Source organism: Fistularia commersonii, chromosome 4 (assembly GCF_037954325.1).
Source record: "Fistularia commersonii isolate RoL2024-O1a breed Wild chromosome 4, RoL_Fcom_v1.0, whole genome shotgun sequence".
In the NCBI taxonomy this organism is placed as follows: Eukaryota; Metazoa; Chordata; class Actinopteri; order Syngnathiformes; family Fistulariidae; genus Fistularia; species Fistularia commersonii.
In genome coordinates this window covers 10,297,457-10,311,564 of record NC_141287.1, presented here as the reverse complement: position 1 = coordinate 10,311,564, position 14,108 = coordinate 10,297,457, and the positions used below count along the sequence as shown (strand labels likewise).

Sequence of the window (14,108 nt, the reverse complement as noted above, 5' to 3'; positions counted from 1 at the left end):
TTATCCGTATCTCTTGCCAGGGTAATACGAAATTTACAGCTCAGGCTGGAAAACGTTTGCGCATGTTTGGGACTAACTACCTGAACAAGTTCTCTCAGTACTGAACATCAATAAAACAAAACTGCACTCAGGGCTGACACATAGGCACTTTAACGAAATTCTGGAACTGGCTGCTACTCAGGACGTGAAGCCTGATATTGCTGCGCTTAGGCAGGCTAGAAGATGCCATGTCTTGGGAGTAAAAACAAAAGCAGTCTAGACTACCTCCTATAAAATTCTGCTTGAGATACTTTTTTACTTTTTGCAATATAAAGAGTTGAGTTCTTTAAAAATGAATCCTTGATGTGGTACCGGTAAAAACATGAGCAATTTAATTTTGGTCAAAAGCTTCGCTACAAAAGAAATGGATTTGATGTATTCCTATTGTTAATGCAATTCCATAAAATGCATCAACATAAAACAAAGCATAAATCCAAACTTACTGTTAAATAAATTAATTATACTATGATTTTACTAATCAAATTAGGTTGTATATGATCACTGAACTACAATGAGTTTGACTTCCCTGTTCTAGATATAGGAGGGCTTTCCCCAAGAGTGACTTTTTGGGAGGCTCAGTAAGGTCCAGTAGCTAGACGTCTACATAGGGGGTCACTATTTATGTTAGTGACTGCACAATTTCGTATGCAGTCTCTTTAAACTTTCCCCGCTGTTCTCACTGTTCTGGTGTTGTGTGTGCTGGGGGGGGGGGGGCTGATTGGTTCATAGGAGTAATTGATGACTCATAACATGCTAAATGAATTAAAATGGGATTCAAATATATAAATTTCCACAGCAGAGAGGGTTGGCTATCCTAAAAGAGCTGAAAATTATAAAGATATATCCAATATTAGGATAAAGACAGTGGAAAAATAGAGGGTATTTTTGTGAGCCTCTTTAACATGTATGTTCCTCCTGCGAGTGACTAGTCACGCTATCAGCGCATTCAATTTAATGTCAACCTAGACCTAAGAAATAGTAATATGTGGGGGTGATTTCAATATTCAACTTAATCTAAAATGAGATTCCTCAAAGGGAAGATCCTACACAAAAATATTAGTAAAAACATTAACTTTTTGATGCCTGATAAGAAATAGGAACTGTGGGACTCATTGAGAGAGATAAATCCAATCACTCATGATTACACTCAGTATTCACCTGCACATATCTGTTCTCAGACTATTCATATGTTCCAAAAAGACCCCTATAGACTGGACAATTGTGAAATGGTGTCTTGTACTAAGAAATCATAGCCCTACGTACATGTCAGTTCACCTTAACAAGAAGGCTAGATCACTCCCTTCAACAGAATAATGAAGAGGTAACACCATGTGTACTCTTGGGTGTCTTGAAGGCTGTTAGCGTCAGAAAAACAGCAATTACCTCCACTGAAAAGAAAAATAGACAACAAAAACTTGAAAATGCAGAGGCTAAAATGAAAAACGGGCTTTCAGTGATGCTGAGGGACCAAAATCCAAAATAACCTAAAAAAAAAAAAAAAAAAAAAAAAGGCAATAGATGAAATAGATGATTAACAATGGTGGACGCCTAGTAAGACTGCAGAGTTAGATTAAGCCACATCCCATGGAAACCTGCAAAATGAGACAGCCCATGGAATAAGAAGATATGAGGTTACAATCATACATTGGTGATGGGACATAAGTGCAGGCAGGATAGGAAGTGGGAAGGAATGACAAAGTTGCATTCTGGGATATCCCTCAGCAGAGTGCACCGATAACAACATAATTAGAGGCTTGTTCAAAAAGGCAGGTATTCAGCCGATTCTCAAACAAAGACAGGGAGGAACAAGGACAAGAAGGAATACAACATTTAACTTATTAACTATGATACCACCTTGTTATCTGAAGGAAGAGCTGCTACAGCTAAAAGGCTAGTAACTATCTCAAGAGACTCAGGGAAACCTTTTTATTCATCAGTCTCGTATTCAAGACAGCAGCACAAACTCTGTTATCTACTGGCATACAAATAGGTAAATAAACAAGAAATGAATAAACACATCATTTGATTTGATCTGATTTGATTGGAACTATCACTGATGATGTATCCAAGATTCTGCGTCACAAGTTGTATCTAATAACCATGTCATTCTGGCAAAGCCAGCGACATCCAGGAATAGACTAGTTGATGACCATGAATTAAGTGGTGACAGCTTGGAGAGACAGCAGACAGCACAGAAAGACGGCCACCGGAGCAGGAAAGGCCAGCAACCAAGTCCAGAATCCATCAGCCCCCCATCAGTGCATTTATGGAAGATCTGGCAGTAACAACAAGGTCAGTCCCAGGATGCAGATGGATCCTCGAGGGCTTGGAGAGGCTTGCTGCCTTGGCCACATGTGTTTCAAGCCAGAGAAATCCAGGTCTCTAGTCAAGGAAAAGCGGGATTGGGTCCAACTCGAAATGAGGGCTGGAGTCGAAAAGCAGCGTGCAAGCCAATGAGTGGAGCTGAGGCAACAAGGCGCCTGGACCAGATGGGAAGAAGCCATGGCCAGGAAGATCTCATGGCCTGCGCTGTGGAGTGCTGAACCCCTCCGCATCAGATTTCTCATCCAGACAGTCTACGATGTCCTGCCCAGCCCATCAAACCTCTTCCTTTAAGGCAAGGTTGAAACCCCAGCATGTCCCTTGCGCCAAGGAAGAGGAACTCCAGAGCACATCATCAGCAGCTGTCCTAAAGCGCTCGAAGATGGCTGCTATCAATGGTGCTACGACCGGGTGTTGAAGGCAGTTTCTTAGTCCATCAATACTGCCATCAACTACAGCAAGAGCTTACAACCACTGAGGCATGGAATAACATCCATAAGAGCTAGAGAACAACCTCCTCCCCAACCGAAGGCCCAAATAGGTCTCCTGGGAACAGCAAAGGACTGACATAAGGATGGACCTGGGGAAACAACTGAAGTTCCCTGAAAACATCATAGAAACCGGCCAAACATTGTCCAGCACTTTGAGTCATCCAAGCAAGTTATCATGTTGGAGCTTATAGTGCCCTGTGAGGAGAGAATGGAGGAAGCCAGAGGGAAAAGTACGCAGAACTAGTGGAGGATTGCCGCAGATGGGCGTGGTGTGCATAATGCTTTCCTGTTGAGGTCGAGGGAGGAGGCTTCGCAGGGAAGTCACTCTGAAAGGCCTACAGTCTCCTCGGCATCACAGTTGCACGCAAGAGAAGAGCCATCGACTCAGCTTCAGAGACTGCTGAGAGAACCTCACGATGGCTGTAGATACAGAGGGACAAGGAGTGGATGAGCGCTTCTTGGACACAGGCCGGGAGCTGATCACTCCCAGCTGGGTCGCCTGGGTGAGCAGGTCTGATGTTGAAAGACTTTAAACCCCCTGTGATCCCAGATACTATCACTGATGTGAGTCCAATATTCTGCATCACAAGATGTATCTAATAACCACGATTAAATTCTATCCTATTTGTGTACTTACCATCACCAATGTTAGTCGAAGCCCCTCAACAAGCAAGGGAGTCCATTAGCCTGCAAAACCAGCACCAGGGAGGATTCTATGTTTGTGTCATGTCCTCCATCAGTATATGATGAAGTACTTAAGCAAGAATTACAACTGATCAGTCTCCAGTTTAACATTGTCCCAAAGAAGAATGCCAAAGTGGATGCCTATCAGTCCTGACATCAATAATCTTCTCTTGGAAGTCCACCAATGGTTAGACGTTTTCTAAATTATGATTTTTACTCATTCAAAAGTTGGAAATGGACTTCATATATGTTTATCTTCATGCTCCCTCATTTTTCATCTCATCTACCGAAGGGTTCGGCCCATTGTTCAGTTAAGCCCACAAACTTTCCCCCCTGCATCTACAACCTGCAAACTGCACGTGTTGCACTGTGCATATTATTGCCAGGCTTTGCCTAGGAGTCACTAAAGAGATGAACTGATGAGTAAGCTAAATATCTGAAAAATAGAGAGTGGGTCAAATACGGGACAGAATTTAGAAAAACGGGTCCTACATGACAAATAAAAATTGATTTAGCATTAGGGCAAGGCCTTTTTTTTTTGTCATTCATTTTAAGTGTTAATATTCCTCTCCTTAGTGCTCAACTTTGTAATACTAAAAGAACACTTAAGTCACAGTCAATCACAAAGCCCATAAACTCTCTGCAGATGTTTAAAACAACATGATTAAACCTTCAGGCTGACTTACAAAATGCTTGACAAAATAAAACTAAAAAGTTAAAAGCACATGAGTAAAATGACTACAAAGAAGATATCAGATTTGTTGTTTCATTTGCTAGTTTTTTAAGCAGTCATGTTGAAGGTTTGGCTCTACAGGCGGACCTTGCTAGACATTGATATCCTCCAAAGACTTGGCGTTTTTGGAGGAGTTTTTGTTCATTTTATTATTTAGTTTCTTTGTGTGGTGTAGGGTCACATGTGGAGCATTTTGTGGGAGTTTTGACTGAAAAAGAAGGGAGAAATGAGGAAGAGAAAGGTTGTTTTTTTTTTAATCAGTGCTTTAACATTGTACTGCTACAGACAGCTAAAGCAGTTATATATAACTGGTTATAAATAGGTTATATACCTATTTGAATCAATTATTTTTATATGATAATAGATATGATTACCTATGCAAATGTCAAATAGGATGTCAGATTTGAGTTTTGAAATCCTTCTTATAATCCAATGTCAGAATTTTCATGAGTAAAAGGGGTCTACTGATGACTCACTTTATTTACGGGTCCAGCAATACATCAATTGAAATCCTATGACAACAGTAATAAAAAAGAAAATTGGGAATTTATTTTAAAATTTCATTAATATTGCATTTTGATAAAAAACAGTGATTTACAGACATAATTGCAATGTTTTACATATTGTCATGCATGCATTTTCAATACCTCTTCTCCGGCTAACGTGGGGATGCTCAAGCTAATCCCAACTGGCAGTTGGTTCACCATGAGCCAATCATGGGGCAAAATATGGAAGCATACATCCACTTAGCATCTATGTTAAATTTAGATAGTTCATTTAACGTAATGCATGTTTTTAACTGTAGTAGGGGGCAAGTATTAGACACCACTAGAACATCCCAACTCTATTCAGAAAGTCCCAGTTGGAACTGAACCAAGAGACTTTTAGCTGTGAGCTGGAGGTGCAAATAACTGTGCTACCATACTGTACTGTTTTAATATTGATGTTTTTGAATTCTGTGCTGTGCGACACATTGCTTTAACACAAGCACAACTAAATACCATGCCATTAATAAATTCACCTGATTACAAGCACTGACATTGAAATATGAATGAATCATATTTGTTCTATTTCTACTTTCATAAATTTGATTCCTGACAATTGGAAAAAACATTTCTTTAACTTTACTTATTTGGAAAAATCTTCAAGACCTTATCAAGCCTATTTTCTCTAACATGTTAAACCTTCAAATTCAAATAACTTTATTTGTCCAATGGGGGCAATTGTGGAAAAACCTTCACAAACAGAAACTGATAAACAGCAACCAACAAACAATGAGTATAATGTCATGACTGTTTTTGTAAGAACTCAACCAGAACTTTGGTGGCCGTGAAATTTTTTGTCACACTGATGCGATCGTTGCTTGGTCAGGTTGAAAAGAACTCTGGCACGAATTCTTCAATAGACCAGTACAGTCAGGCTTGTGAAAATGCCAAAACCAGACTCTGGTGCAAATCAAAGAAATAAAGTCTGGTTCTCTGGAAAAGATGGCTGTCGGTTTGCTTCCAACTGAACTCTGGTGTGGTCCTTTTTTTTTTTGTCAGAAACCAAACAGACCAAGTCTAGATCAAAGAGTGGAAGCATAGCAAAATGCAGTGCATCATTGGAGTCAGGAAAAATCTGTCTAAATGATAAATCGGGTCCCTGCTGCTACAGAGTGAAAACATATTGCATTGACAGAGGTGAATGGCTTGATTGAAATATGGTATGAAGACAATGTTTTGCAGAAATTGATGACTGTGGGTTGATACTTGTTTTTTTTACCTTCTACATGGACCAATGCAGCAGGGATTGGGACTACATCATAGTTAAGGAACCACCACCAGCCAAGACTTTCGTGTTCACTGTACGGGACTATAACCACATCGTGTTGACGGAAACCCTATTTGATAAAACCCCAAAAGACGCGACAGGATAGATCACAATGATCTGCGCTACCCTCTCGAAACTGCAGGACAGGGGAGCAATTTTATCTCCATGCCATAACACTGAGCAACTAAGAGGTAAGAGAATCCCACGTGGACTAAGAATAAAGCCCCCATGCTGACCAAAGACAATGAAGTTTATTGTGACTGTTGGTATGAAATTCTGAATAAATGCTCTTTTCATCTGGTGGCACTAACGATACAGGAAATGTTTGCCCAATTAACTAGAGTATCTTTTTTGGGTCCTATCTCTGAAAAGAAGAACATAATATATTTATCAATGATGGACAGCAGGTGTGGGGAATCATATGCTTGACCTTTTAAAATGGTGGCGCTCAACATTCTTTGCTAAGCATCTGAAAAAGAGCCAATGTGAGTCAAAAAGTTAGACAGAAATAATTATCTTTGCATTGGAGTCCTCTTGGTGTGAGGACTTTTTTTCCAGTGGGTTTTAATCACACAGTTGAACAGTGTTGCTTAAAGGTTAAGAAAAACTGTCGCTCATTTGGCGGAAGGGAATATCTGTTCTCTTCTTCGATGCCCCCCTGCTTTGCCGTTTATCGACGGATGGTAATCCAGCTGGAGGATGTATTACCACTACAGGCATGCCATTGTTGAAACCACATGATATTGTTCAGATGATTTGGTGTTTCACAAAAAAGTGCAGCGTGAAAGCGAACAAGAAACCAAACAGTTTTCAAACCCACCCCCCACTATTAAGATGAGAAGAAACAATTTCTTACAGCAATGAGAAGGACCAAATAATACACAAATCACTCTATTATGACCTTTATCATAAAAAGCAATGGCAAAAAAACTTAATACTAGTAATATAAAGGCTGTTTCTTCATACAGAAATGTAACAGTGCAATGTTCTTGCCCGTATCTCAAACACTAGCAAAGTTTTTTCAGCTTCTGCATTATGGTAGACCAGTCATCAGGTCTTGCCCACCATGCATTGCAGAAGGGTTATTTCCAGTTATACCTTATTTTCTGTACATTTTCCACAATGCTTCTTTTTGAAGTCCTCTTCCAGCCCCAGAAGACGCATTGTATATGGCTATAAATTATCTACAAATTAATCTCTTACATTTTTTGAGAAAAAAAAAGGGTAACGAAAAGACGATTAATCTAGTGAGGAAATCAAAACAAATTTGATCGGCTGGTCATGTCATGTGGGGCACTGTGCTGACCAGAGACTGAGAAATGCTGTATCTCAATATTGCCCACTGAAGACAGCATGACAACATGCATCCGCATAGGTTTGAAACCATTTGCATTCACATAGAAGGCAATGAAGACAATGGAGCAGGAAAAAAATTCAAGGACAATTTCAGCTTTTTTCAGAGTGTTTCACCTTTTTTTTTTCCAAATATTCCATAACATTTTTCCATGATTATAAAATTGGTCAATCATTTTCAAGGCCAACCCCGCTACTGTTCACATGGAAGAGGGAGAGTACAGCACTCTTTCAGACCACAGTGACACCAATCAGTTCAGGTATGTGAATTACGCTTGGGTCAAAACCAGGTTGAAGTATTCACAGTTCACCTTAACAGAGTTGACAGTCACATAAAGGCCTACAGATACTCAGCAATAAGCAAGTAACCTCTTCTCTTTCCTGTTCTCTTTTGTGAGAACAAAATCACATCAGCCCTGATTCAAGAGTTCTCAAAGCTTGTTGTCGACCCATCATTAGGTCAGAACTTTTGTCTTGTGTGGTGTACGAGATCCACTGTGTGATTGCTCAGAAATTTGTGGGCAAGGTTAATGCGGAAAAACAGAAGTGTTGTCATTCTCATTTTCTGTTGATGTAGAAGGTTGTACAGGAATGGGTCTGTTGGCTGAGGCAGTGAGAAAGTATGAAAATCTACATTATACTTCTAGTAAGCGACACAAAGAAAAGAGGTAGCCAGAACATATTGCACAAAGAAAAATTGAGTCGCAAAAGATGGCAATCTCTTTGTGACAAAGGCAAAGACCAAACAGCACGAAAAGATAGTTGTGACCCAGGAGGAAGGGAATCAATCCCAGTACTGTATCCCTCACTGCAGTAGCTCTATGTTTGAACACAATGAAACAAAAATGAACATGAATATTTCACTCTGCAATCATCAGTGTTGTTGTTAAATTGTTCTTGTGTTGGTCAGAATCCTCAAATGCATAGTATTTGTGACTGTAATGCAGTGGGCAGGGCCAATTAGGACTTCTCAGGAGTTCTGCAGTGGGGTTTCTTATGAAGTAAGAAATGTAATGGCCAGAAAGAAGTTTGTTTTTGTTCCTGTCACCTCAAAGGAAAAAAAACAAGAGAGCAAAAGTCTCGCTTCTCATGGGGTATGAGAGGCGCAGATAAATTGACATTCTTTGACTGTGCAGTGCACATTCTGCATGATAAAAGACAAAGGATCCATGAGAAAGTTAAATACTGACCAATGTTCTCTGTTTGACTTACACTACCGTCTAGATCAGGGGTCACCCACATGGTGCCCACGGGCACCAGGCCACCTACATGGACCAGATGATTCGCCTGCAGGCCTGTTCTAAAGATAGATCACCAAAGCGCCACTTACCAGTGAGCTAATTTTTTGGGCAATTCTTTTTTTAAATATCACACTTGCATTGATGTAACTTTGAAAATGACAATATTTCTAAAAAAGTTTCACATTAGATCATGTAGAATAGGGACACGTAGACAATCTGCAGTTCTATACTGACCCACAGACTCATCAGTTGCCGTTAAACCAAACCAAACTACTTTAATACAAGCATTGCCGTGTGATGACAAGCCACAGGTTCTATGCATTTTATGACTGATTGTTCATATAGGGAACAGTGTTTGTAGCTCAGGCAACACCTGATGGACTGCTTCACTCTGTTCAAAGAAAGAGACTGCTGCGCTGTCAAGCTGGTTCCCCTGACAAACAAAGGTGTGCTCTGCTCTTTCTTTCTCTTAAGACTAATCTTCGTTTGTAGAGTTAAAAACAAGAAGAATTAACTTCCATCTGAGCGCCGACCAGCTCATCCAACGCTGTGTGTGTAAGATTGGAAAGAAAGAGAGAGAAAAAAAAAACCTTGCTCATCTTCTCAGTCTGTGATTGATAATCAGATCGCCATATGCCTACATGATAACTTTAATATTATATCAGGCTGTTATATAAGCATATTTTCAATGAGCGGTTACTTTGTACCTCCCGAAAGATATTTCTCATCAAAACAGTCAAAAATAAGGGGTTCTGCATGCATTTTATCAGAATCAAATTGTTGGCAGCAGATTTGGTGTTAGGTTTAAAATGTGATGGGACTTATTAAAAATCTGAAAGCGGATTTTTGCTTGCTACATAATTGATCAATTGTACAAACATGGTGCAACATAGTGCTGGATTTGTTAAAAAATGCAGTGGCTAGTGAAAATGAGACATTGTGATTTCCAAGAAATGTTGTAGAAGTGGTCATTTGAAAATGCAAATACTTGCTGAGATATATAGAAATAAAGTGTTGCTTATTGATGTTTCCTACCTTTTTAAATCATTGTTGATAAATTTTGTGGGAAATCATTAACGTGATCAGTGTCCTGGGCCAAGATTCCCTTACAGATCAACCCCTGACAGTGACCCCTGACAGATCAAGCCCAATTTACCTACAGACCTATCTGTAACAACAACTCATTTGCAGGTGTCAGTGACTCAAAGCAGACCTCAACAAGCCCCATTCAAATACAAACTGAGGCTACCCTCCAAATGTCTGTCTAATTCCAAACATTTCACAAATAAGCCTAATGTACCCTGTTCAAACCTGAACTCAGGAGACCCACTCAATTTATTTTGCTTCCCAACAAATCACACGCCAAACCACCAAACCCAATCCTATAGAGACCAGTGCCCACGGTCATCCCTTCTACATTTTTTAATCAAAAACTCAACCAAACCAGTTAGAACTGAAAAAGCTCCTCAGAGTGTAGCTGAAACGTCTTTGAGAAACTGACCAGAAACAAGTCTAGTTATTATGATTAGAATATACGAGTACCACAACTTGGATGACTGAGAACCTTCATAGACTTACAACTTTGGTTTTATGCACGGACAGACACTTCTATGTGAGTCACCAGAAAACCTGCAGGGGTCTGTGACACATTTGGTGTGAGCTCAGTGTTGCTCCACATAACTCTGATCTGCCAGGGACAGTGACTCACCCACGAAACCATTATCACATGTAAAAACAACACTTGTGAGATTTTGGTGTGTGGCTTCTCCATCCCTCAATGCATCAGACCAAGAAGCACAAATTTTTCATTTTCTGCAGGAATCTTTTATGTGATAACAAGAAAAGATATAATCTAAGCCTGTCCAAAGGGAAAAATATAGGAAATTTTGGACGAGACTTTGATGCACCACTATTATTGCACTACAGCTGGTTAACTGTTTCTGACCAAAGTAATCTCAAATAACACTGGACAGATTCCAGTCTTTCTGTTCCTTGATCATTCATTCAGCACTCATTCAACTCAATTAACCAAAAGGCATGAGAAAATAGTATCCATGTTGGAGGAAAAAATTCAGGTGATGAGTAGTCAGGTTAAGCCAAACCTTTGAACCAGACTAAAACTAACCACAAAACTGGACCAAAAGGTACACAAAATTGTACTAAAAGGCTTTCAACGCCTATGATTTTCCTAAATTCAGTCCATTACCTGAGGTGAGAAGCCTCATAGGAAGATTCACATACATATTTTGCAGACAATGTCACCCTGTGCATGTCGATGACTCTTCTATTGATTTACTGGGATAATAAACCACCTTAGTTTCAAACATACCACTGATGAGAGCACTTTATATAAAAATGAACACTGTATTGTATACAATTTGGTAAGACTCATCTGAGCATTATGGCTCAGTGTCTCGGTAGAGAAGAAAATTCATGAGGGCATAGGCTGAACTATTGAAAGCGCTCTTTTGGCTCTTAAAGAGTGAATCATATTCTGTTTTTTTTTTTTTTATTATTTGTTTTGTTGCCTGTTTGTAACAAACAAATATTCTTTGAATATAGATTTCAGGACTTAGGTTGGAAAACAACCTGATATTTACAATTTGCAAGGAAGCACTAAAAATGCCATGGGTTGACAGGAAGAAACAATAACTAACAATAATAAAAAATCTGCTGATAGGATAGTTAGACTCGATTTCAATTCACAGCATGACCTAACATTAATCAGTTTCAATTTTACAAGTTCCTGTCAGTGAGACAGAAATGCACATCCTAAATACGTTTAATGGCCATTCAAGGGCTGGAGAGCAAGAACTAAGGCTAAGTGACCAAAGGCTGGTTTTAAAAGCCAAGAAATGAAAGATATCAAAGACTAGACCAAAAAAAAAAATCAATACCGAGATGCAGCTTTCAAGCTTTTAATCCTCAACAACTGTTCACCTAAGTATTCTGTGATTTCTTATTAAATAAATAAAACACTGCTTGAAAAATAATCTATACCTATATCTTTCATAATGATGTTGTTAATGTTGAACAGCTGACTGCTAACAGGGAGGCTCCTCAAAGATTTTTATTTTTGGAAAACAGAGGTAAGATGATTTCTCCCAACCAATAATAATTCTACCTCAACCTCAACAACAAATATGATGAAATAAGTAGTAGATTAGACTAAGTGTTTCATTTAGCCACAGATGATGATGATCAACAAACTGCCTGATGTATCTAAGCAACTTTCCAAAGGAATGGATTACGCATCACATTCAAAGACAAAGGAGAAGCTGCTCATCTGATATCACTGTTAAACACTGTGATAAATACATTTATCGATTAGCTGTGAAAACAATGTCAATTAAGTCTGTCTCTCCTCAGTGCATTTGGCTCTTTGTTTTTAGAAACATGGGATTAAATTGAACCACATATATTCATTTTACCAAAATTAACATAAAATAGAACTGAAAATCAGATGTAATGACACTAATACAAGTTTGAATCAAAGTCAACACTTGTTTGAAGTATACCTGTTAATATCTGGCAATTACTGACTTAACAATTGAAGCAAGTTTCACCCACAAACCCACCCACACAAGAAATCCACAAGTGTGTAAAAACTATAAAGAAAAACTATGTATGGCCACCATTTAAGTTTTTGTCTTTCTTGTGAAAGTTCTGATAAAAAACGTGTTTTTTTCTGGTAATTTTTCTGTTCCATCATGGTCCATGTTAAAAATGACACTGAAAGGATGGTATTTTGTTTTTACCATCAATATGAATGATCTGTCAGAGTGAAATGGTCATGAAACAGGGTGCAAAGAAAAAAAAATTGAAGGGTATGGCCTAACTTGTAAAAATTAATTGCAATAGCTGCTGATGTGTATAACAACAATGTATCACACATCAGATTCTTATGACAGACTGTGGAGTGACCAGACCCTATTTGCTTTGATTGTCTAAAGTAAAGTAGAGGTCCCCAACCATCTGCCACTGATTGCTATCAATCTGTGGGTAATTCAGCTCTGCACCAATCAGACAGACTACTAATGCTTTTATATATATATATATATATATATATATATTCATATATACAATGCTGAAAGATTTCTAAAAATGATCACATTCTCTCCCAACTACATCCAACTGTGCCTCTTGACATTTGACATTTGTAATGGTGACATCTCAAAAAGCCTGCATGCTTGCTAAAATGAGTAATAAACAATCCATCAAAAATAATAATAACTCACGGTTCCCTCTTATACATCATTATGTTGAGTTGTATTTTTTTCTTTCTATAGGGACAGAACATTTTATCCTTGCGTTAATCTGCCACACCTTGAAGGCCAGCCTGTAGAAGATTCATCTTACATGAAACCAACATGTGGCACAAAAAAGATTGAGGACCACTGGTCTAAAGGGGCGATTTCAACACGCAAAAACGCCTTTATCCTGGATTTTAGAAAAGACGATTTATAAAAATGACAAAGTATTGCATGTAAAGTATAAGCAAACCACTTGTACCTGTGTCTGTGCTCATCATGTCCTCCTTGACCGTGTATGACCACTTGTCCAGAGGAATGCTTCCCTTCTTTGGGTGAGTCAATGTGGGGGATAAGCACATCCTCCAAACCCAGGTCAAAGCGCTTGTGCTTAGAATTATCTGGGAGAAAGAAGAAGGCTCCAAAGCATAAGGTGATGAAGGCACTGAGAATGAGGAGGAGAATAAATTTCTCAGAGAGCCTCAATGTTGCCCTGTGGTGCGGGAAAGAGGTGGCGCCTGGCGACAAAGTGGGTATCCTGCGGCCCGACAGTGGCAGAAGAGCTGGTGTTGTCATGTTTTGACTCTTGAAATTAAATTCACCTGGGGAAGGGTTGAGGGGAAGAGTGGGTCGGGTTTACAAGTGCCACAGGTGGTTTTGTAGCAGCATGAACCAGCTGGGTGACGTTATTATCTCATCCCTGCATTGCTTCGTGAGGAATGCACAAATGGCTCAAGTCCCTCAGTAAAAGAGTGCCTGGTGAACAGGACAATGGTCATGTTGATTCTGGAAAAAGAAGGAAAATTAAGCCCAATATTAGTCAATTGTCAGTTACTAAAGCAGTTTTTTGTATATGTCAGTGAATTTCAGTTTGAGGAGATTTTTTTTTTTCAAAAATTATTTCTATTGTTATTTGTATCCAATGTATTAACACATCAACACTGCTCTAAAGTCTGTCAGGTGCACCATACTCTGCATGGTGACAGCCGTAGCTGTCATTCTCAACCATGACAGAATACCTCATTGACCAATAACGTCATATAGCCAAGGACTGACACAGGCTTATATCGCGCCAAAATGCAATGTACTACAATCAGATGCTGACAACTGAAGAAACTGGTATGTCAGCACCAAGGCTATTATCAAAATAAAAATTTCCTGTTCAAAAGTACAACACTTTATA

The 14,108-nt window shown here is 39.1% G+C and overlaps 1 protein-coding gene across 1 annotated transcript in view; it reads right to left on the bottom strand.

Moving 5' to 3' along the window:
• man1a2 (mannosidase, alpha, class 1A, member 2) overlaps positions 1 to 14,108 on the bottom strand; it is a 74,261-nt gene that overhangs the window by 58,899 nt on the left and 1,254 nt on the right. Inside the window, exon 2 of the mRNA XM_086145249.1 lies at positions 13,188 to 13,711. Coding sequence (XP_086001375.1) covers positions 13,188 to 13,501 — 314 coding nt within the window. The 5' untranslated portion in view covers positions 13,502 to 13,711. The remainder of the gene's footprint in view (positions 1 to 13,187; positions 13,712 to 14,108) is intronic.